Below are 22,039 nucleotides of genomic sequence, written 5' to 3'. Positions count from 1 at the left end.
TGCACAAACAACAGAAGCATTTTGGACAGAGAGGCGTTAGTTTAGCCACTAATCGCTGTGTCATAGAATGATGGATACATTATTGAAAGGTCGTTGTGACCGTTCAACCGTTCCGATTACCTGTTGGTCTGGTTTCGCACGCGCTCATTCCAGTGCATTCAGCAGCGAGCGCCCGTCTGTCTCTGTGTCTTATTGGAGCTCACCGCGCGGTGGCACCGTGCGTCAGCCCCCTTCGCGCGCACCTCACTCTCTGATCTGCTGCTCATATGATGCTGGAGATTTTCAGCGCGACGGGGCCGGTTCCTGGGCGGCAATCAGCGATGACAGTTTGATCTCTCACGAATACCGTTTTCCACCCTCGTACACAGCGGAGCTTTACGCAGAGCATGTTTCGATTAGACCAAGCGACACCGTGTCGCACTAAAACGGGACTTGGAAAGTTACTTAAGCCGAATGAAGCTTATCCTGCATCTGGGCGGACTCAATGAACGGGAGGTTCTTCACTGCAAAAGACTCGTTTTGGGGATAACATATAGCTACGCGCCAGGAACAGAGCTAACTTTTGGTTTACTGGGATGAGAAAAACAGCGTCATTGATCATGAGCGAATTATCACCCGTCTAATCAGATCCTGGGGACCGTTATCAAGTTGTGAACTAGAGGTGTTTGCTCTCTGGAGTGGGAATATACTTATCGATCAAACATTTATTAAGTGAATGCATGAGAGCAGAGACAGTGGATGAAAGAACAAAAGTCTCCGTGATCAGACTTCTGTGCATTCCGTGCACTGTTTAGGACTGAAGTTTTAACACACTGTTCACAAACTCACACCTACAACGGAGTTGAACAATATTCAAGTTTGAGATATAAATGTAAAGGGATAGTATTTTGACTCGAGACGCGCCAGAGACACTCCAGAAAACTACGCGCACAACTGTGGCTGGACTGTGGAGGAGCAACATGTACCCGGCGTGCCGGACAAACGCGTTCGGTGTCTCTTCGCCTGCCTCTCTGGCTATGTTGGGGAATTCGGGTAAAGCAAAGAAAAGACTCTGTTGGATTGTAATATTGCTGTCCGTGCTCCTACGTCAGGCGTCTACACAAGGTAAAGAGCGCTTTAAATTGCTGTCTCCAAAGACCTTTAAAAACGCAGAGTGAGCCTGAGGCACTGTAACATTTAACATTGAGTTCTGAAGTCATTTCATTTGGATTAATTACTGTTTAAAAGCAACATGGCGCAAGAACAGCTTGGGTTTAGTGATACATTTTAATACATACAGAAGAATCAAGCATCACATAACAGCATCACTTAAAAGTAAAACTTAATTCACAAAATACGTGCATCTTGCTCCATCTTCCCCTATGTGAGATGTGTACCAGCCATCTACATGCTCTCTCTCTTTCTCTTCTCTTTTATCTATTTCTCATGGAGACACTGTACAGCAGTGCTTGTCAGTCCTGGAGATCATATCCTAGAACTGCACATTTTGGATGTCTCATCTGACACACCCATCTCGGGGCTTGGAGCCTTTTGTAATGAGCTTATGATATAAATCAGGGAGACCTCCAAAATGTGCAGTACTTGAGTTATCCAGCACCAGAACATACTCCTGTACATCCCTTTGCAGTCACTAATCAATAATAACCTGCATTTAGAAGTGTACTGAAGTCCATCCAGCATGCAGCAACTGTGCGGACAACAGGTAATTATACAGGTCATGGCTGCGAAATTAACTAAAGCCAGTTAATGAGACTGTGCATTAACTATCAAAATTAATGAACTCCTTGCCTGTTTTATGACTGCACATAATGAGAGATCTCAGTTAAAATGAGTTCCCGGATGGGATCTTGGAAAGGGGTCTTTATAAGGTGCATGTTATCAGATGTGTATTGTCAGTGCTGACAGACTCTTAATGTGAGATTTTATGATGTAAAGATTAGTTGTTGTTTTTTTAATAAGGACTTGTAAAAATTGCATATAGGACTTTTGATTTACATCACATAAAAAAATGGGGAGAGAATGGGGAGCATAGAGTCTTTATTAACAAAAAAACAGGACAATTTTGTTCACTACCTTAATGGCAATATTGACAGTTTGATTTTTCCTAATTTGGAAGGCACATGCCCCCTGTCTGGCATGGATTTGTGCTGAAAAGACAGAGAGTAGTCCATTGAGTTTTTCTGCATGCAGAGTACAAGGCATTTTAACTGGCCACTTGTGATAATTTGCCTCTCTTCTCAGCTGATGGCCTCAAGCAGAGGAAATTGTTTTTGTCTAAATTTCGCAGACAGCAGTTGAGGACCAGAAGCTTGAGCAGTCGCTTTCCGCCTGGAAAAGGATAGAAACAATATACTCAAATCTCATGCATGAGGCAAAAAAAAATAAATAAAAATAAATAAAATTGCCTGGGTGGCCAATGCTGGCTCAAATGGAAATATTTACACAGGTGCATACTATTTTTATATATATATTTTCTGATATTTATATTTTCTTCAATATATTGTCCCTGCTTTAATGCAGTGCTGCTGAAATGCACTACTGAAACTTTCTCTTCAGTTGCCAGTTTTCTCCAAGCGTAGCTGCATGGGCTGCTTAGGTAGTTGTTATGCAAGCACAGGTGGGAGTGTTGGGAATGCGTGATAGCTGCAAACACTAAGCCCTGGATCGAGAAATAGGCTGTTCTGTAATGCTGCCTAGGGAGGAAACCATGGCAAACTAGGACATGCCATATATCCATCATTCATGAGTGTATGCTGTCTAACCTGACATTTACAGTCGAGTGATAACTTACACATTGGGAGGATTAGGCTACCAGTTTGTGTGTGTGTGTGTGTGCGAAAGAAAAATGGAGTGAGAGGAGCAGATGGAGTGAACGTTTTTTACACTAAACTTTTTCACAGTGTCTAATGCTCATGTTTTATAATGATCTGTGGCATCGGTTGATTCAAGTTAATTGTCTCCATCCTCACAGGTTTTCCAGGAACGTTCCTGGGGTCTGGAACTCTCACCTAAACATCATTAGAACAGATTCCCACCAAAGCACTTATAAAGCTCTTTGAATCTTGCTCATGTTTTAATGTAAAATCCATTGAGAAACTCCCAACTGATGGAGTGCAAAAGCCCCCCATAAGTGGCAATATACTACCTAAGCAGAACTGTGAGGTAGAATTTTCACATAAATATTTATTTAAATTCAGAAACATATACTTCATAGTGATTATAGGCTTTAATACCCCAAAAAGCAGTATATAATTAACATGATTCATGCAATTCATGTGCTATATTCCAAACTTGTTTCTGAAGCCCCTTTCACACTGCCATTCCGGCAAATACAGGGGTAAAGTGTTCCTGCAATTGGTCCCTGGTCGCTAGATTTGGCACTTTCACACTGCCAGTGATGACCCGGTATATGTGCGTGCTTTCACACACAACCCTTGAAGATCCCGTAACGACACGTGACATCAGCGCGTGACGTGTAATGTACATCGACAACGCTTGGCACGTTATACTTTAACTGAAGCAAGCGAACGATCTCGGCGTCAGCGCGGAAAGTGAGTAACTAACTGATTTCTGCTTCATTACAGTTTGCACATATGTTTTCGTCGCGAATGTTGATCTTCCTTCAAAACAGCCGGTAAAAGAGTCGCGCGATAACGCGCCTCATCACTTCGATACGGAATTAGATCTGGCTTTTGTTCACACAGCGCTCGTACCGGGTCGAACCCCCCAATGTTACTAGGTCCCCGACCCGGGTTCAATTCGGTAATCAATTCCGGGACGTGGTTGCTTTCACACAGAATATTGCATACTACATTTGTTGAGGAACAGACTTTGCAATGTTAAAAAGTGTGTTCTGTATTGTATGAATGTGTGTAGTATGAATGAAATCAGTACAAAGAACGTTTGTCATGTTCCCATTCTATGGCATCAGTTGTGTCATTCACTGGCATTCACAATGTCTTTCCCATTAACTTATGTGATAGGAAAGTGTCCATTGGATATGCCCTCGCTGTAAATAATAGGTAATCTTTGTACTTTTTGTCTACAGTTTTATGAATAATACATATAATATATTTTTTTTTTACTTATATAATAGTCCAAAAACTGCAAATTGAAATTTCACATGCGATGATATAATACAGACAGGGAATTTCAATGATATTCACTGATAATTATCATAACAAAGGAATTATGTTTCATAACTGAACACGATGTTTAAGAGTCACAGCAAAGGTGGAAATTATCAGTAAATGTCACTGTTGGTTTAGACAAAAGGTCATAATATCAGCTTTTAGTAGTTGCATCGTGCCTGGTTAGTACGTGGCATTGAACTAAACCCCAACATCCCAACACATACAGTAGTTTCATGGATATTAAAGGTTCTTCATTGAACCATCAATGTCAATAAGAAATATTTTGAGTGTATGATACCAGATATTTCATTAAGTTAACAAACAAGGAGCCATAGATCTGCAGAGCCTTGCCAAGAACAGGACTGAGACCATTTTATAATACAACCAATGCTGGGGGGTGGGGGGTGGTGAAGCAATTAACATGTGTGTAAATCATTTGACTTTAGTAGATTAGCTTCATTAGCATGCTGTTAAATGACGTGTTTCACACTTGAGGTTTCAAAGGAATACTGTTTGATGAGTGAGTATGAGTTGAGACGGTAATTCACCTAGCCTCAAACTAGAAAACCTCACCGCAGAATGTCATTCAGAGTTTGAAGTGAAGGTAATGACACATTGATTAGAGGTGTATATGATATGATGATGCTCTTCAACCGAAGGCCTCGCAATCCAACACCCAGACCGGCTGATTCTGTTATACTGCTTGTACTGTACATCTAAACCATCTGTGACTTTTTCCCAACATTTATATAGTTAGATAAAGAATTTTAGTTAAGCTTAGGGGATTTCGAATTTGGAGGTACATCACAGTTTTTTTTTTTTTTTTTTTTTAGTTTTTCTTTAATCCAGACTGAAAGACTTATTCATAGGGTCTGAACTTGGCAACTCCCTGAGAGTTCCACGATGGCCTGTATAGTTGCTTACTCTTGGCACTTAGGAAACCTGTTCGCATTGAACAGACATATTGAGCCATTGTTGCTTTTTTAGAAATACGAATCATCCAAAAACTAGGATACAGAGGGTAGGAACTATTGATTAAGTGTCTTTTTCTTTGCTCATTCTTCTTGAATCCTGTCCACCATGTTAAACAGGGCAGGTGTGAAAATCACTCCTATTGCCCCCTGCTAGGTCAGCTTGGGTTTGGGTTTGGGCTGTTGTCTTCTTCGGACATACTGTTGCCTTGGGCAATGCCTTGGGCCGTTTCATGCCTGAATACCAATTGCTCATAGGGGCTTGATGTTACCCCCTGAGGACAGCTCTAGTGGTCCACATGAGTGGCTCAACTTCAAATCAAAGGTGAGTTTATCACTCAGCCCATGACTGAACATACAGTATTCCAGATACCTGGAAATATTTTCTTGTAATATGGACACTGCAGTGATAAGTGACAAGTCTAGTGCGATTACAGCATGGCTAGAAGTGGGCTTTACTGAATTAAATGTCAGTGAATTTCAACAGGTGATGGCATCCTGAGAAACATATTTTTATTTGCTAAATAAAAATAAGTATTTTTTGTGTACATTAATTCTTCTACTTCTTTTTCTTTTTCTTATATAGAGTGTTTTCAACACTTATAATTATAATAAACATTATTATTAATTAATTTTAATTAAGTAACAAGTAAGGTCATTTCAGCATGTATCTTTTGCTTGGTTTGAAAGTTAATTTAATTGATACATCACATCGATCAGAAAGGTTTTGCTTTGCATGAATTTGTCATGTTGTAAGAGTGACAGTAAATTACCTAGTAAAATCTGAATAACCGTTGCCAAAATGATTAAGGTATGATAAAGCCAGTTTTATGTTTGGCATAACTTTCATCTGACATCTAGATCCACTTTCCGTTTATTTGCTGGCATCATTAGTTCAAATATTATAAAACAGTATTATATTTGACTGGTGGTCTCTTATGATAAATCACAATGCCAGTTACTGTGAAAGGTTAGATGCAAAATACAGCAATGTTCTGTGAAGTCATTTTTTTAATTATGCCCCAAAACCTGAGCATAAATGTGAAAAGAGCTGTTAAGTTTCACACACAATGTGTGAGGAGCATATCTTCCATTTGCAATATCAAAATATCTTCAGAACAGCTCATATATTTTACCTTAACTGTGCATTTATAAGAATGCAGAAACAAAACCAAGTCTGTTCTTTACTATACCTCAGTGACAGCATCTGGAAAAGAATATGAAGTCACAAAGGAAATGGCTTGTTCTGTCAGACAGGTACCTCGTAGTTTCCCGTAGAGCCTAATGACTCGCTGTGTCTCAACTCACCTGGGGAAGTGTAATGGAGTCCGCAGAGAAGAAGTGGATATACATAGCGCTGCGTAAAATATTACATCCATTTTGGAGTGCTAGCACAGGAGTCAGCAGATATTAAATATTTGAAGAGAAAAGTACATTTGGGAGAAAATAGAAGTGAGAAATAAAGAGCGAGACCATTCATGTGATCACAGTTTTTATTCTTGCTAATCAGATAATAATAGACTGTGTTTGCTAAATCAAGCATTGTGTAATTTCTCTACCTACATTCATTATTCCACTGTGTTCTGCTCTTTTCAACCAATCTGTTCATTTTATGATTAGATGCGCTAATCCTTCAGTCACAACGTAAAAAGAAGCTGCGTTTAAAACGGTTGGACAAATCCATTTGTGATTAGAGCTCCTCGGACTCGAGCGTGGCCAACGAATGCGGACAAATGCGCTCACACATATAGACGCACACTGAATACTAAGTTCAAGGACTGTGCCAGCGAGGCATCTATCCATGGTGTGTGTTTTAAATGGTCTATCTGAGTCCACTGAAGCAGGCATTATGCTACTAGTCAGTTGAGTCATGGCCTCTGAAGCTGTGGCTGCACTAGGATATGACTTCAGTGCCAGACTTATGGGTGTTGCGCAATAGGAATGTACTTTGGTGCCACGGTTCCATCTAAAAACTTGAAAGAAAGTGTCTGGTTGCTTTTGTCAGTTGTCATTTGGTTTTGCAGGGTTCCAAAGGCTGTGACATGAACCTGCAAACATGCTAAGGCATCAAACTAAAGTTGTATAATTAGGGAAAATTCTGGATTGTAAATATTAAGTGTGGTGGAATAAACAGAAAAAAAGATGTGCATAAGAAATAAAAGAGAAAAAAAATGCTACTGATGCTGATAAGATCTTACTCCTGAGAAAGTTTGAGGAAGATGAAAAGAGCCGAGGAGGGGGGCACTCAGGGGTGCCAGTGAAGGGGTGTAATTGATGCAGTGGCACTATTTACTGTTGTTGCTCATCTGAAATGTACTTACTGTCACTCCAGGGGCACTCCAGGTTTTTAGCTCAATGTATTCCAACCTTTTTAATGTACACTTTTGCTGCAGTTGCTCTTTGAAGTCGCATTGCATAAGGGGACTGCTAGAGGTTGCTTAAAAGAATGAAATAAAAGATTCTGCGAAGTTCCTTTTTTGATGTGCCTCCTGCTTAGCCCAGATTGCATGATTTGTACGTGTCTTGATTCTGTTTAACTGTGTGTGACTTATTTGAAAATACACAAGGGTATGGTTGCACCAGCATTCAAAAAGCCTTTCTGAGACTTGAATGTGGTATTCACACTAAGGTCATGGTGTCATTATATGTCATTAAATAATTGTGGAATATTTCATAGATAAGTGTCAATGTAAATAAATTGTTTCTATTAATATACAATGGTATAGTTATGACATAAAATAATTTGTATTTAAATATGTAAATAATATTATGGAACCATATATACACACACACACACACACACACATATAAATATATATGGAATTTCTTTTTGATATCTAAAACGTCTTGTTATATTAATTATTCAATAACATTAAACAATCGTATTTCTCTTGAAATTTGGCATCAATTTTTTTTTTAATAACTGGATATTTAAATATATAAATAATATTAGGGAACTGCATAAACATTTGCATACATATATTTATTTAGAATACATTTTTATTTTAAACAGAATATAATCTAATATATATAGAAATATAATAAAATATGAATTATGTTTCTATTGAAATTCAATGTACAGTAGAAAAACAAACAAAAATTAAAAAACATTGATTGATGGAATCCTGATATGCATAAGGAGATCGATCTACTGCAATCAGCCTGATTTTATTCCTTCCGTAATTCTTTCCTTCCATTTTTTTTTTTGGTTCAACTCTTAGATATTTTCTATAGTGCATAAATTCTTTGTGCCTATTTATGCTATACCTATGCAAATGTTTTACGTTCACAGCTGGTGTAACCGGCCCCTGGTCTACAACATTGTTTCTGTGGAAATTCAGTCCACAAGCTGAGACAGATGGTTCATGGCTGAGCGTCCATGGGGGCGTCTGCATAGTGACCATTCTAGAGTCTCAGCTGTTCTCAGGTTGTGTAAACTGGCCCCCAGCTGATCTGGTTTATGACTCAATCTTTCCAATCACTCTTTGATAAAGTTGTGATTGCTTCTGAAATGGTCCCTAATGAGAAGTGTTTTGTAATCTCTTGTGTTTAGGAATATTAGTGGGTGCACGTTAACCAACTGTTGTGGGCGTGTTAAGCTTTGAAATGTTGAGTCAGCGCTGGGCTCTTTTCCATACAGTGTTTTTGTGTCCGCAGTGGTTTCTTTGAAGTTAGAGGCTAAGTTCTTCCTCTCACCGATGTCGAGCCTGGTCTGAATCAAGGCAGAACTGGATGAGAGGGAAGAAGGTGATAATTATGTGTGATAGACAATGGGGAAGTCATGGCCTAGTGGTAAGAGAGTAGGACTCATAACCCTAAGGTTGTGGGTTCGAGTATCTGGCTGGCAATACCACGACCTTTAGCAAGTCACCGAACCCCCAACTGCTCCCAGGGCACCGCTACATAAATGGCTGCCCACTGCTCCGGGTGTGTGTTCACTGCTGTGTGTGTGCACTTTGGATGGGCTAAATGAAGAGCACAAATTCTGAGTATGGGTCACCATACTTGGCTGTATGTCACATCACAATGACATACACAGTCTGTGAGTATCTGTTGCTATTGCCACTTCCAACCATTTTAGCATGGAGAGCTTTTTCCCACCCTGATTCTTCTTACACAGGAACAACGTCATGCAACCCCATCATTCACCAACAAAGAAAAGTTATCATAAAACTAATAAGAAATAAGTCAAGGGAACTAGTGCGATCACAAAATGAACACAATAAAAGCGGCCGTTTGATTGCATGCTTTGTTAAAAATTTAAATCCAAAAGCATCAATGTTTTACTATAATAAGTGATGCATTGTTCATAATGAAATAATTTATCAGGATTGAAAATTAGTAACATAGAAATAAAGCAATATGAACATAGTCTGCTCTTCAGTCGAGTCTGTTTCTGTTTATCTGAAGTCACAATATACATATAGCCTATATACATCACATCTAGAAATAATGATTATTTCAATATTTTTATAAAAGCTTCCGAACAAAAACCATTAGGCTATTTTATTTTATGACATAGGCTATGCGGAGCTAAACTCTATAGACGCGATTTATGATAGATAAAATCTGTTACTAAATAAATACACGATTGTGATTTCTCCAGCAGTCATATTTAGCATGTTTACTATGGTAATGTTAATGCCTATCGTGCATAGTCTTTGCATCGGTTATAAATATTTCTGCGTTGTATGGAGATTATAATCCACATCAGATCCACACTCGCTGCAGACTGAAGGTGAGTTTTGAGCTCAACTCATTCTAAAAGGTGTCAATGCTGGTGTTATACCTGCTAGCTTTCTTAAATGATCCGCGGCGCTGACGCTCTCCAGACGCGGAGAAACTCTTGCCTTTGTTTATGAACACTCCTCCAGCCCCAGCTGGTTCGCTGGGCCATTGGCCCCGAGTAAAGCACCGACAAGGCACGATCAAGCTCCGGAAGTGACAGTGGAAACGTGACTGGCCCTGCCATGCCCGCTTTTGGCCCGACAGTGGAAACGCAGCTAATGAAATTGCAATCCTTACGCTTCCACTTGTATCTAAACTCATCCAGATACCTCTCCCCATGTGGTCCCTGCCATGTACCAGACTCCGCAGGAATGTTGCACATTTCCAGTGAGCCCATTACTCTTTTGAAGCCTTTAATGCAGGAAATCAGATGAACATACCTCTACGTTCGTTCAGAGAACGCTTGCCTTTAAGTAAATGTTCAGTGTGTAATAGTCAGCTGAATCCCAGGCCTATTAAAAAAACAATTATGCAAAGTATGGAGATCGTGCAAGGCACTTTTGGCTTGTTTACCAAAGTCAGACATAGCACATGGCAGTATGGTAATGAGCATGGACTTCCGTGTGACAAGTCGTTCATGAGGCCTTTAAGTCTTACACTCTTAAGCAGAGAGCCATGCACTTGGAATGGAATTGCAATCAGATTGGCCTTATAAGATGCCACCTCTAAACCCTGTAATTGCTGCTCTTTCTGGGTGTTTCTGTCTCTGTTTGTGTGTATGTGTTTTTATGAGCTAAAAAAGGCTAGCAATCTCAGAATTTTTGTGAATAATTGGACCTGTAGCTGGAGTCATGGTATGATGGCACATACTGTATTCCCTCAAGCATTAATGATCTCAATGCAAGACACGCGCCACATGACTCTAACGCAGAGGGGGTGCAAAGCATCTTCCACAGCATGGTCTCATCCAAACTGCAAAATACAATGAGCTGTTAGAAGTGTGTTTGTGTATTTCAGTGCACCACCGAGCAATTTGTTCCATTTGTGTCCTTTTTGATGTTATTTCTGCCATTTTGTTAATAGATACAGTAAGAGGGGAGACGGGAAACAATAGAGAGAATATAAGACTTAGGGGATCGGAAAATTGGAAAGTGAAAACAATTTGAAATAGACAAACTAAACGATCATAAATAAAATATGAATCAAGTATTAATATTTTGTATAGTATGCTATAATTTTTCAGCAAAATATTAATATTTATTTATTTATTATATGTTTATAAATATTGAATATTTAGTTTTTTTAAATGTAGATGTGAAAAATGTTTAAGAATACATCATACAAATTTGAAAATAATTTAAATTAAAATAATTAATCATCAGTAATAAATGTAAACATTGTAGATGTAAACTAATGAAGTTCTTAACTAAAACAGTAACCATAAGAACTTCTGTTACTTGAAATAAAATAAATTTTAACTTAAATAAAATAAATGTAATTTGCCAAGGCAACATTTCTCTCTTTTTTTTTTGGTTACTAAAATAAAAAAAATAAAAAAATAACAAAACTAATATAAATCAGAATTAATTTAATTAAATCAGAAAATGTCAAAAAAAAAAAAAAAAAAAACAAGTCAAAATAGTAAGGGAATCTACTATTTATTTATTTAAGGGTTGTGAATAGTGAATATTGACAGACAAATTAAAACTAAATTCAAAATATTAAGGTAACCTATAATTGTGAAAACATGGCAAATAAACATCTGAAAATGGCTATAATTGCTTATATTGTTTATAGCTTAAGAGACTAAATACATTCAATCTTTCACTGCTACTTTGTCACACGTACATCTCTGCATTAATGTATATCATTCTAGGCAGTTTTTTTTTTTTTTTTTTTTCATTTCAGTGCAACTCAGGATACATACTAGTTAAGATTTATATTTTTTGTTGTAGCATTGTCATTTTTTTCTGCTTAACTTCAAAGAATAAATGTGACACCACAGACATCCAAGATGTTGGGAAAGACTTCACAGTACTCTGGGTTTCACTTGATAGAAGTGTATGTGTGCTTTCTGTCACACTATACTAAGATTAGTCTATATGCTAAGCATGACATACGCATCTTTGTGAGCCTGTGCATACACCTGTCAATGAGCATATGGTGTCAGCCACTCTCCCCATGAAGATGCCACCTCTCACCAGCACAGAGGGGCTTCATCAATCAATGCCACGCAGCAGAAGCCACTCGCTAGAGGAAGCCTGGACCCCCAAATCACACCTTATTTTTGAAACCCTCCACCTCCTTTTCTCGAGCCCCTTTGAGGGCTTATTTACCCAACCGCCTTTGGAAATGATAAAACACTTTTCCTTCTGGATTAATCAACTGTAACCATATGCTCCTCATGAAATTACAGTGTAGTTTGGACCACAGAAAACAGCTGTTGCCATTCTGAAAAAAAAAAAAAAAGAAGAAGAGGGATGTGGGAGTGTAATTGCCCTAACTTTGATTTGTTGGGTGCTTCAATTTAGATGAGCAAACGCATTTGTGGTTTTTCACGTATAGCAGGGGGCGAGGAAAACACCAGCGTGTGTCTATAAACAAAGTGGCATTTATATAACCTTAGAGTGTGTTTAGATGACCAACAGTGCTTCACACATATTGTGATAATCTTTTTTTTGCTGTCATTGTCGTCTCTTCAAAAAGGTGATTATCTCTCAAATTCTACAGTTAATCCGACGATTGTTTGCGCTGCGCCACAGGTTGTCACTGAAATCTTTCTCTCTAATCCTCCAGGTAATTGAGGTGATGTTTTCTGAATATCTCTCTTGTCATGTTCATGGAAAAACGGGAATTTGGTGGCATTAAAAAGGCTTGTTTTTGTGCAAATGCTCCCAGCTGTCATTTATTGTGTTTTATAGAGGTAATATTCAGTTTAAGGTAAAGCAATTGCTATTTCAAGTAAGTGTTGTAATTTTGAACTTTCTATTCATCTGATAATTCTGAGAAGAAAAAAATGCAGCACAGTTTCCACAAAAATATTAAGCAGTGTAATAATTTTCAGTATTGATTAATTAACTGACTGAAGGATCATTTTACACTAAAGCCTGGAGTAAAGGCTACTGGAAATGTAGCATTGCATCACAGGAATAAATGGAAATTTTTTTATATTTTAACATACACAAAAGTGTTTTTTTTTTTTTTTTTGGCCAAATAAATGCAGCCTTGGTGAGCATAGGAGACCAAAACATAAAAAATGGAACCCTATTGTATGCATCTCAACATAAACACTGAGTTTGAACATTCCGATTACTCAACTTCAGTGCATGTTCCATCGGCTTTCTCTTGAATATAAGCCTCTGGCTTCTTCATACTGTGTGAAGCAGCAGACAGTTTCTTCTTGAAAAATAATAATAAAATAAAGATCTAAAGCCCATCTCAAGTCTAAACTTTTCCCAAACTGCATGTTCTTTTTGACTTTTTTGTGATGGAAGGTTTCATTACAATATAGAGGGAGAAATGTGTTCAGATTAAACACCACATCAGATTTGGTGCCAACAGCTTCTGAGATGTGTTAAACAAGGTTGAAATTAAATTCCAAATAAATTGAAATTTCATATACATTCAAATGCCTTTAAACTAGTAAAGCAATGGTTGTATTTTGAATGTTGACATGACAAAACTTGTTTGAAAATTCAAAAAAAAAAGAAAAAAAGAAAAAAAATATATATATATATATATAATTAACAGTATTTTGTGGACAAGATTGGAAGCACTCTTCATTTCTGTTCATGTTGATTGAATAAATGAATATTATATATATATATATATATATATATATATATATATATATATATATATATATATATATATATATATATATATATATATATATGAATTGCAATTCAGTAAAGTCCTCTGTCATTCCAAATTATATTTCAGTCCAGTTTCTATTCACATTGATGTGACAACTTTTTTCTGAACTATTTTTCAATTTTAACACTTACTAGTTTCAGATGTTTCAGAGAGCATTCAAAAATTACTTCCCTATAATGTTTGCAAAATGATAAAATGTGACATTTAAAAACGGTACATTTTGAATATTCAGGGAACATTGAGAAATAACGCTTTCATAACTTAATAAGAATGTTAGCATGAACTGCATGAGATGTTTGTGGACAAAAATTGCAATCATCAGGACTGTAAAGGGTTGTGTGGATTTATGCAAGAACTGTAAAAATAATGATAATAATCCGGAGAAAGATGGAAAAGCTAGTGGTAATTTTCTGCCAGGACATTATCCATTAAGCTTATGAACATTTCCTTCATATTAACACAGTACATTGTGCCCTGTTTTTTTTTTTTTTTTTTTTTTTTTTTTTTTTTATGAACTTAGAGTGAAGTTAGTTAAAAGTTATTTTTTTCATAATTGCCAACACTAGGAAGTTTGCATTTATGCCAGCACAAATATTGTTGTTCTGTGGAACACGTAATACAAAGGTCATTAATTCTCATTGACTTTTCACTCAGAAGCGAAGTGGCTTGGTGGTCCTCCATCCATCTTGATTTGTCAATAGTTACAATTTTAATTACACCTGAGTGCTGTCAGCCTGCCAGCCTGGATGGGGGGAGAAAGATTGATCTGTTCTTTCTAATTGATTAATTGTCTTGCTGATGAGCAATCTCTCCTTCCTTTTTACAATCCTTATCATGTCTGTCCATAAAAGCAAAGGCCAAATGCTGAGGGGACCTCTCCGTATTCTGAGTCAAGGCCTTGTTACAGAGTTTTGTGAAGCCATGTGAGTTGTTTTGTAGGAAATGAGCTTGGACCGAATGGCAATGTATCACTCTGGTCATTACGTGGCAGTTATGGTGGGTGCAGATAGTGGAGACTGCAGCCCAAAAAAAACGCTTTTACACTCAACGGTATCTTTAATTTGTGAGGCTGTTTTACTCCAACAGCCCTTTTGTCGCCATTTCAGCAATAGAGGAGACAATATATGTTTGTTATTAAAAGGCAAGAGCAGCAGGGCTGGATGCTGAGGTGCTTCACTTCACCTTTCTGTAGTCCTCAGCTCTATAAAGCATAAAAACACAGGGTAATAGGAGTGCTAGCTCCACAGCTGTCTGGTCCTTTGGCGATTGTGCCTGGAATAAATTGTGCATTGCTGCTGTGAGTAAATGTCCTTAAAAGTCTTGTAAAATTCACCTTTAGGGGAATCTCGTGCCATCAAACTGGGGCTGCACGATAATGACAAAAAACATAATTGTCGATTACTCCCTTGAAATTGTAATTGCGGTTATTAATTACGATTATCACAATTTACATTGAATGATGTTCATACCATTGTTTGATGCAACTGCATGCCATATTTTTATATCAAAATAAACAAAATGAAAAAGTTTTAGTGCTTTTCTACAGTGTTAAGCCTCAAATGTCAACTATGTATCAGATTGGTTTATTCTTTGAATTATAAAAAAAATAAAATAAATAAAAATAAATAAAATCCAATATGCCAGACCTTTATTATTCGGCATATTATGGACAAAAAGCCTTAAGTTAGATCATCTGACCAACTTGTATGGCCAACCACTTTGGAAAAAATCATATACCTTATATTCTCCCTGTTCTTCCCCCCTTGTTTTCCCGTTAAAATATCTAAAGATCATCCTAAATAGGCCAAGTGTTTTGTAAAATGAGTGGATCGATATCAAGTTTATTATAAATACAAAGCAACAGTGTATAAATTATTAAGAACTTGTGATAATGCACATATTTGTTATTGCATTTATTTTTCACTTGTTTAGACTGGAAACAAGACAAAAAATGAAAAATAAATAATGTCCAGTAAGACAAAATACAATATATGAAAAAAAATAATTGTGACCCTGGACCACAAAACCAGTCATAAGTAGCACAGGTAAATTTGTAGCAATAGCCAACAATACATTGTATGGGTCAAAATTAAAGATTTTTTTTAATGCTATATATCCTTATGATATTAGGTAAAGATCATGTCCCATGAATACATTTAGTAAATTCCCTACCCTGTATGTATGTATTTTCATTAGTGATATGCATTGCTAATGGCTTCATTTGGAGAATATTAAAGGTGATTTTCTTAATATTTAGACTTTTTTTGCACCCCCAGATTCCAGATTTTAAAATAGTTTTAGCCTACTGTATGTCGGCCATATATTGTATTTTCCTAACAAACCATACATCAAAGGGAAGCTTATGACAAGTTTTGTGGTCTAGGGTCACAAATAAGTCAGAGATTCCAATGCAGTGTTTATTAACAGACTTTTAGATGGACATGTTAAATGGAAAATGAGTAAAACAAGTTTATTTGTATTATGAAAAATTGTAAAACATTTATTTAATTATTTTTAGTTATTTATTCATTTATTAATTGAATTTAATATATATATATTTTTTTTTTCATTTAGGGATAGGTTTATATAGACACCACAATGATAGATTGATGAAAATTTCCAAATCAAATCCAAATCAGTCAGGAACCTTCAGCAACCCTGTAATCAAAGACAAAATAAGGAAATAGCCAACTGAAAAGAGAATTGGAGAGCTTCCTATTGAACAAACACAATAATGGCGAAGTACCCAATTCTGAGCAAGGCGACAATCTTTCTTAAGGAACTCTGAGGAACAAAAGGAGTTTGAGAACAGCCATTGATTGGAGAATTTGTGTGTAGATGCATTTGTGATGGCATATACGGCATGCAACTCCTCTTAAAGGCTGGCCATGGGTTTATTCAGGTAGACGACTGAATACAAAGAGAACGTACACTGCCTGCAAAAGGCTTGTCTGTGCAATCTGCCACAGGACACAATGACAGAATCTCTTTTTTCTCTTCACTCTCTCTCTCTTTGTGTCCTTTAATCAAGTTGAGAAGCCAAATGACATTCTGTTTCAGTGCACATGCAAGAAAAATGCTACCTGCGTGGCCTTGAATTGCAGTTAGAGCAAAACAGCTGACAAACATCTCAACGTGATGCATTTAACTCTTTGTGCTAGAGTAAATTGGACCAGTGTTATTTAGATAATACAGTAATTGTGCTCTTTTCCTTTTATATAAGCGGTTAAGAGTGAAAATAGTCAGTTTTTGCTGATATTTGAATTGATGTGGTCGCAGCAAGCGTCTGTCAGAGTCTTAGTTCGGCTGGTGCAGTTTTCATACTCAGCGTGTTTCACAGAACCATATCATTGCACAGCATGGCACTGACCTTTTGACACACCACCTGCACTTAGATACTTAAAATAGCAGGTGCTGAAAGACCAAATGCCACAGCGGTTGAGAAATGTAATTTTCAGAAAAGGTAGTGGATGTTCAAGTTGTGTATGTCAGGGTTTTCTTTCATAAGATCAGGTTTTAGTTATGTGTCAGTTTCCTCTAAGTGTAGATATGGTTAAAGGGTCTCTAATAATGCCAATTCTGTGCATTTGTCAGTGAAAATGACTATGCATCAATACGGAAATAGTGTGCTAGTAATTTTTGGTACCTGAACAAAACTTTTGTTTTATATAATACTATTAAAATAAAAACTTTCTAATGCAATTAAGTGGATCTTGTTGATTTATATGGGCAGAATCTAGTCCTGTCTATCAGCATAATTTTGGGTAAAGTGGTTGGGACAGTTTGTAACGATGTGAAACGGTGCACATCATGAAAATCAATTAGCTTTAGCTTATAAATTAAGTAACTAAGCCTTTACCATTTTTATAAACAGACATTGTGGTTATGTTGTAAAGATTAGAAATCTATCTATCTGTCTATCTATCTATCTATCTATCTATCTATCTATCTATCTATCTATCTATCTATCTATCTGTCTATCTGTCTGTCTGTCTGTCTGTCTGTCTGTCTGTGTGTCTGTCTGTCTGTCTGTCTATCCGTCTGTCCGTCCGTTCGTCCGTTCGTCTGAAAATAGCAAAAAAAGTAAAAATATTTTCTAATGCATGCACAAATCACAGCACCGGGGTTCAAAGTCCAAAGCGCTAGTAAAATGTGACAATGCAATGCGTGCGAAAAACATCTTCCCAAATTCGTAATGAAAATAGTTTATAAATCTGCAAGCTGTTGTCAACAAAAAGAAGCACTGAGATCTTCCTGCGGGTTTATGCCAAAATAAAAGCAGAGAAAAAGCAACAACTCCATTGACATTAATAAATGATAGTATTGTAATCTTACTGTCATTCTGTAAAATTAAATAAACAAGTAAGAAAATAATAATGATAATAATAATTACCCTACAACAGCTTTATTAATACATTTATTTTAGCATTCACACATAGTGTTCAAATTGGGATATGTAATGTTGTCTAATGTTTAAAAATAAGTCTCTTCTGCTCAGCAAGGCTGGGTTTATTTGTACAGTAAAATATACAGTACATGCCTGATTCAAGTCTCAAAAATGTCCAAAACATATCATTTTACTAACTTATTTATTTTAAGAGACACTGTGTTTTGTTGGTATAATGTCTGCTAGAATGTTCATTGTTAAGTAAATATTAGTAAATTGTTGTTTAGTAGTTTATTTATTTGAAAAGCAGGACAAAACAGTAAAAAGCTAATTTTGGAAATTTAGTTAATGCAATGATGAAAATATTTATTCTTTTTATTATTATTATTATTTGTTTTTTAAATAAACCTATATGGGAGAAAGATGTGAAAAATGTTTTCAGTATTCGGCCTTCGGCCCAGTGTTTCATTTTGTTCGACTTCGGAAAATAATTTTCATTTGGGTGCATCCCTACTCTACAGTAATGTGGTTTACAACTCGTAAAAGACTCTTGAGGGGAAAACAAATCTAGCGTCTTTTACAAGTTGTAAACCACATTGCTGTAATATACCTGTGCCAGCATCTCTAATGGAGATCCTTTGGATATCAAATGCAGAGCAGTTTCCATGCCAGCTGTCCATCAACTCAATTAGAGGGTGTTGCACAGCAAATTGCTAGCAATCCTTTGGCTTTATTTCACCAGGATTTAGCAAAATGCAGGTCAGGACACTGTATTAAACATTTTAAAATAAGCGTTGAAATTGGCCATAGCAGACTATCGCACTCCGTACAAGAAATATGAATTACCCTCTATAAACTCGTCTCTCATCTGAAATGCATGCTGACATCACTAATGAAAACAGCCGTAACCCCGGTCAGATTTCTTAAAACGTGTTCTGTTTCAGCATGCCGGTTGCTAATGCTTAACAGAGTTTGCCTCATCACTGTAGCGAGGTTGGAGCGTGCTGTGTATGCATGATGCAGTTGGCGAGCAGCCCTGCACGTCTGCCACCAGCTCCCCATATTGATAAAGTCGGTACAGCCTCCCTTTGGCCCTTCTCCTTTGGGAGCACAGCTCTGTTTGATGCCACTTCTCTTTTTTAGTGATCGCTCCTCTATCTTTCTCTTCTTTGGCAATCTTTCTCTCTCTCACTCTCTCTCTCTCTCTCACACTGAGATCTGAGTGAAGAAACTCTGTGTGGTTATCTTCCCTCTGTTTAGCTGATGTTAAAACCACTGAAAGTACTAAAGTGGACTGCCATGAGCTCTTAGAGAATTCATGGGAATGCTCTTTGAGATGCCTCTGGAAACTCTATAGGGTTGTGCATTATTGCAGGTGAACATCCATTTAGATTGTAGGGAACTGTAGTTAAGCTGTACCTCCAATTTTTGTCATGTGACCATTTAATTAAAAACAACTGATCATATAACCTACATGTGATTGAAAGATGCACATAAATATGCTAACATTCTTATATACATTTATATATACATATATATATTAGTGCTGTCAATCGATTAAAAAAAATTAACTAATTAATCGCACAATTTTTCGCAATTAAAAAAATCGCAATTAAAAGACTGAAACTTTTTGGATATGTAAATGTAAAATGTAAATAATTAATGTAAACTCAAGACAAAGAAACTATTTAAATTCAAAATATGATTGTTTATTGGAATTTTTGTTTAACTTGTAACACAGATTTTCTCATGTAAACAACATACCTGCAATAAACCATCAATATCCTCCAAATTAACTGTTGGCTTGAAAGCCATATTTATTACAGAAATAAAAACACAGGCATGTAAGTACCATTTGAATTTCAAAACAATCAATGCCAATAAAAAACAAAAATGATTTCCATGTTGAATTCTAAGTGGACTGCAAAAAAATTCCAAAGTATAGTCATTGCCAGTGCTTTAAGTGGGCCGGTACACACCGGTACTCAGTACCGCCACTTCCAAATATAGCTCTTGAGCGTACCGCCACCTCTCCGTGCGCCCAGAACGTGCTTGTAGCGTACCGGTACGCTCATTTGGACATCTGTTTTAATAGAGGTTTTAATCTTTTACCGGCACTGCCGATTTTCAGAGCGCCCTTCACAATGCAAGCTTCCTAATTCATCCCACCCAGAGCAGAAACTACATTACCCATTCACCCTCAAGTTATACAAGTGAATAGCGCATGTGTCGCTTTTCCCACTGTTAAGTGTCAACAACTCAACGTGGCCGTAGAAGGTGTGTGAAACTCGTTGTGAGTTATACTAAAGCAAAATCTTGCGTATTTATTGTCTGATAAACATTAAAAACTGTCTGCGGAGGTTGAGTCGTCCTGCAGCCCCCGCTGGCTGTTCATTGGCTGCAGCATCTTTTTTCTAAGTTCTAAAAAAATACCGTAGACGGCAAGGCACAAATTTAGATATTCATTTATCTAATTAATCTAAAGCCTATGCACAAAGACAATATGATCTTTTTGTCCCCTTTTTGTTTTAAAGCTTGATGAAGAGAGAGAGCGCAAGTTGCTGCAGCTGAGGAGGACAGTGATGCACGCGTACAGGAGTGATTGACAGTTCGCGGCACTGTGTACAAAAAATACTCCGCTACACAATTATTTCGTTATTTTCGTTTAAGCTTATTAACGTTAGCGTTACAGAAAGGTCTGATTTACGCACTGTTACAGTCATTGTTTTTTTTTTTTTTTTTAAACAATGACATTTGAGTTCATGATTTTAATGTTGCTGTTTCTTGTGGCAGACTAAATGAAGAGTAATGTTTCTTGTGGCAGACTGAAGAGTAATCCGGCAGAGTTTTATACTGAAACTTTCCGTCTAAAAGTCCTTCCTTGGTCTTATCCATATTTCTTTGCACGTTGAACACACATAGGCCACAACTGGAAATAAAAAAAACTGCAACCGCGTTAATTGCGTTATTTTTTTTTTAACGCGTTAAATATTTCAAATTAATCGAATGCGTTAATATATATATATATATATATAATATATATATATATATATATATATATATATATATATATATATATATATATATATATATATATATATATATATATATATATATATGTGTGTGTGTGTGTGTGTGTGTGTGTGTGTGTGTGTGTGCGTGCGTGCGTGTGTGTTTGTGTGTGTAACGAAACAGTTGCTGGTAGCCATTGATTAACATAGTTTTTATTTTTATTTGTTTATACTGAAGAAGTCGGTGGCTACTGGCAACTGTTTCCAAAACTACTTCAAAAACACCTTCCTTTGTGTTAAAAAAAAGAAAGAAACTTACAGTATATAGGTCTGAATCAACTTGAGAGCAAATGGTCTGTCAAGCAAAATGCACCCTCTTGCTCTTAAAACAAGAAATGTTTCTCTCATATTCACAACTCATATTCAGATAAGGCACTCATTCCCCTCAGGCTGAAAGCCTAGAATCACCCTGATCATTGGTTTGAATATGTACTGTTTCCTGAATTGCCCTTGGTGTTGAAATCAGTTTTAGCATGGTTTTTAATTTGTGTGTGTGTGTTTGTGAATGCTTGAGTTAATTCTGTAAGCATTAGGGCTTGCCTGTCTGCATTTGTGAGTCTGATACAACCTCCCCCTGGGATTAATTTCCCAACTGTATGTGTATCTTTCCAATTTCCTGCACATACTGCTGGAACATCATAAAAAAGCTGAGCTCCACTGAGTGTAAACTACACTTCAGCTCAGCTGCTCTTCCTAACTGTTAATGAGGCCTCCGTCAACATCCTATCCTACCTGCTTCAGCCAACAGGCGTTTATGAGCTGCTGCAGTCAGTGCAATGGGCACTGCATAAAGAAGTGATGGGTTATTGTGGTCCTGAAGCCCGGCCATTAATCTGGCCACTTTATCTGGTCCTCCAAGTGTCCGGCCATCAT

At 36.9% G+C, this 22,039-nt stretch overlaps 1 protein-coding gene across 4 annotated transcripts in view; it reads left to right on the top strand.

Annotated features, from left to right (window-relative positions):
• Window positions 1-215: 215 nt before the first annotated feature.
• The window catches only part of LOC128025454 (protein sidekick-2-like), a 239,762-nt gene continuing 217,938 nt past the window's right edge, over window positions 216-22,039 (top strand). For 2 of the 4 annotated variants that reach the window (XM_052611852.1, XM_052611850.1), the window contains exon 1: window positions 216-1,104. In XM_052611852.1, coding sequence (XP_052467812.1) covers window positions 960-1,104 — 145 coding nt within the window. In that variant the 5' untranslated portion in view covers window positions 216-959. The remainder of the gene's footprint in view (window positions 1,105-22,039) is intronic. The other 2 variants (XM_052611851.1, XM_052611849.1) reach the window with 1 other exon arrangement.

This window comes from Carassius gibelio, chromosome A12, assembly GCF_023724105.1.
Source record: "Carassius gibelio isolate Cgi1373 ecotype wild population from Czech Republic chromosome A12, carGib1.2-hapl.c, whole genome shotgun sequence".
NCBI lineage: Eukaryota > Metazoa > Chordata > Actinopteri > Cypriniformes > Cyprinidae > Carassius > Carassius gibelio.
This window is presented reverse-complemented; position numbering and strand designations above follow the sequence as displayed.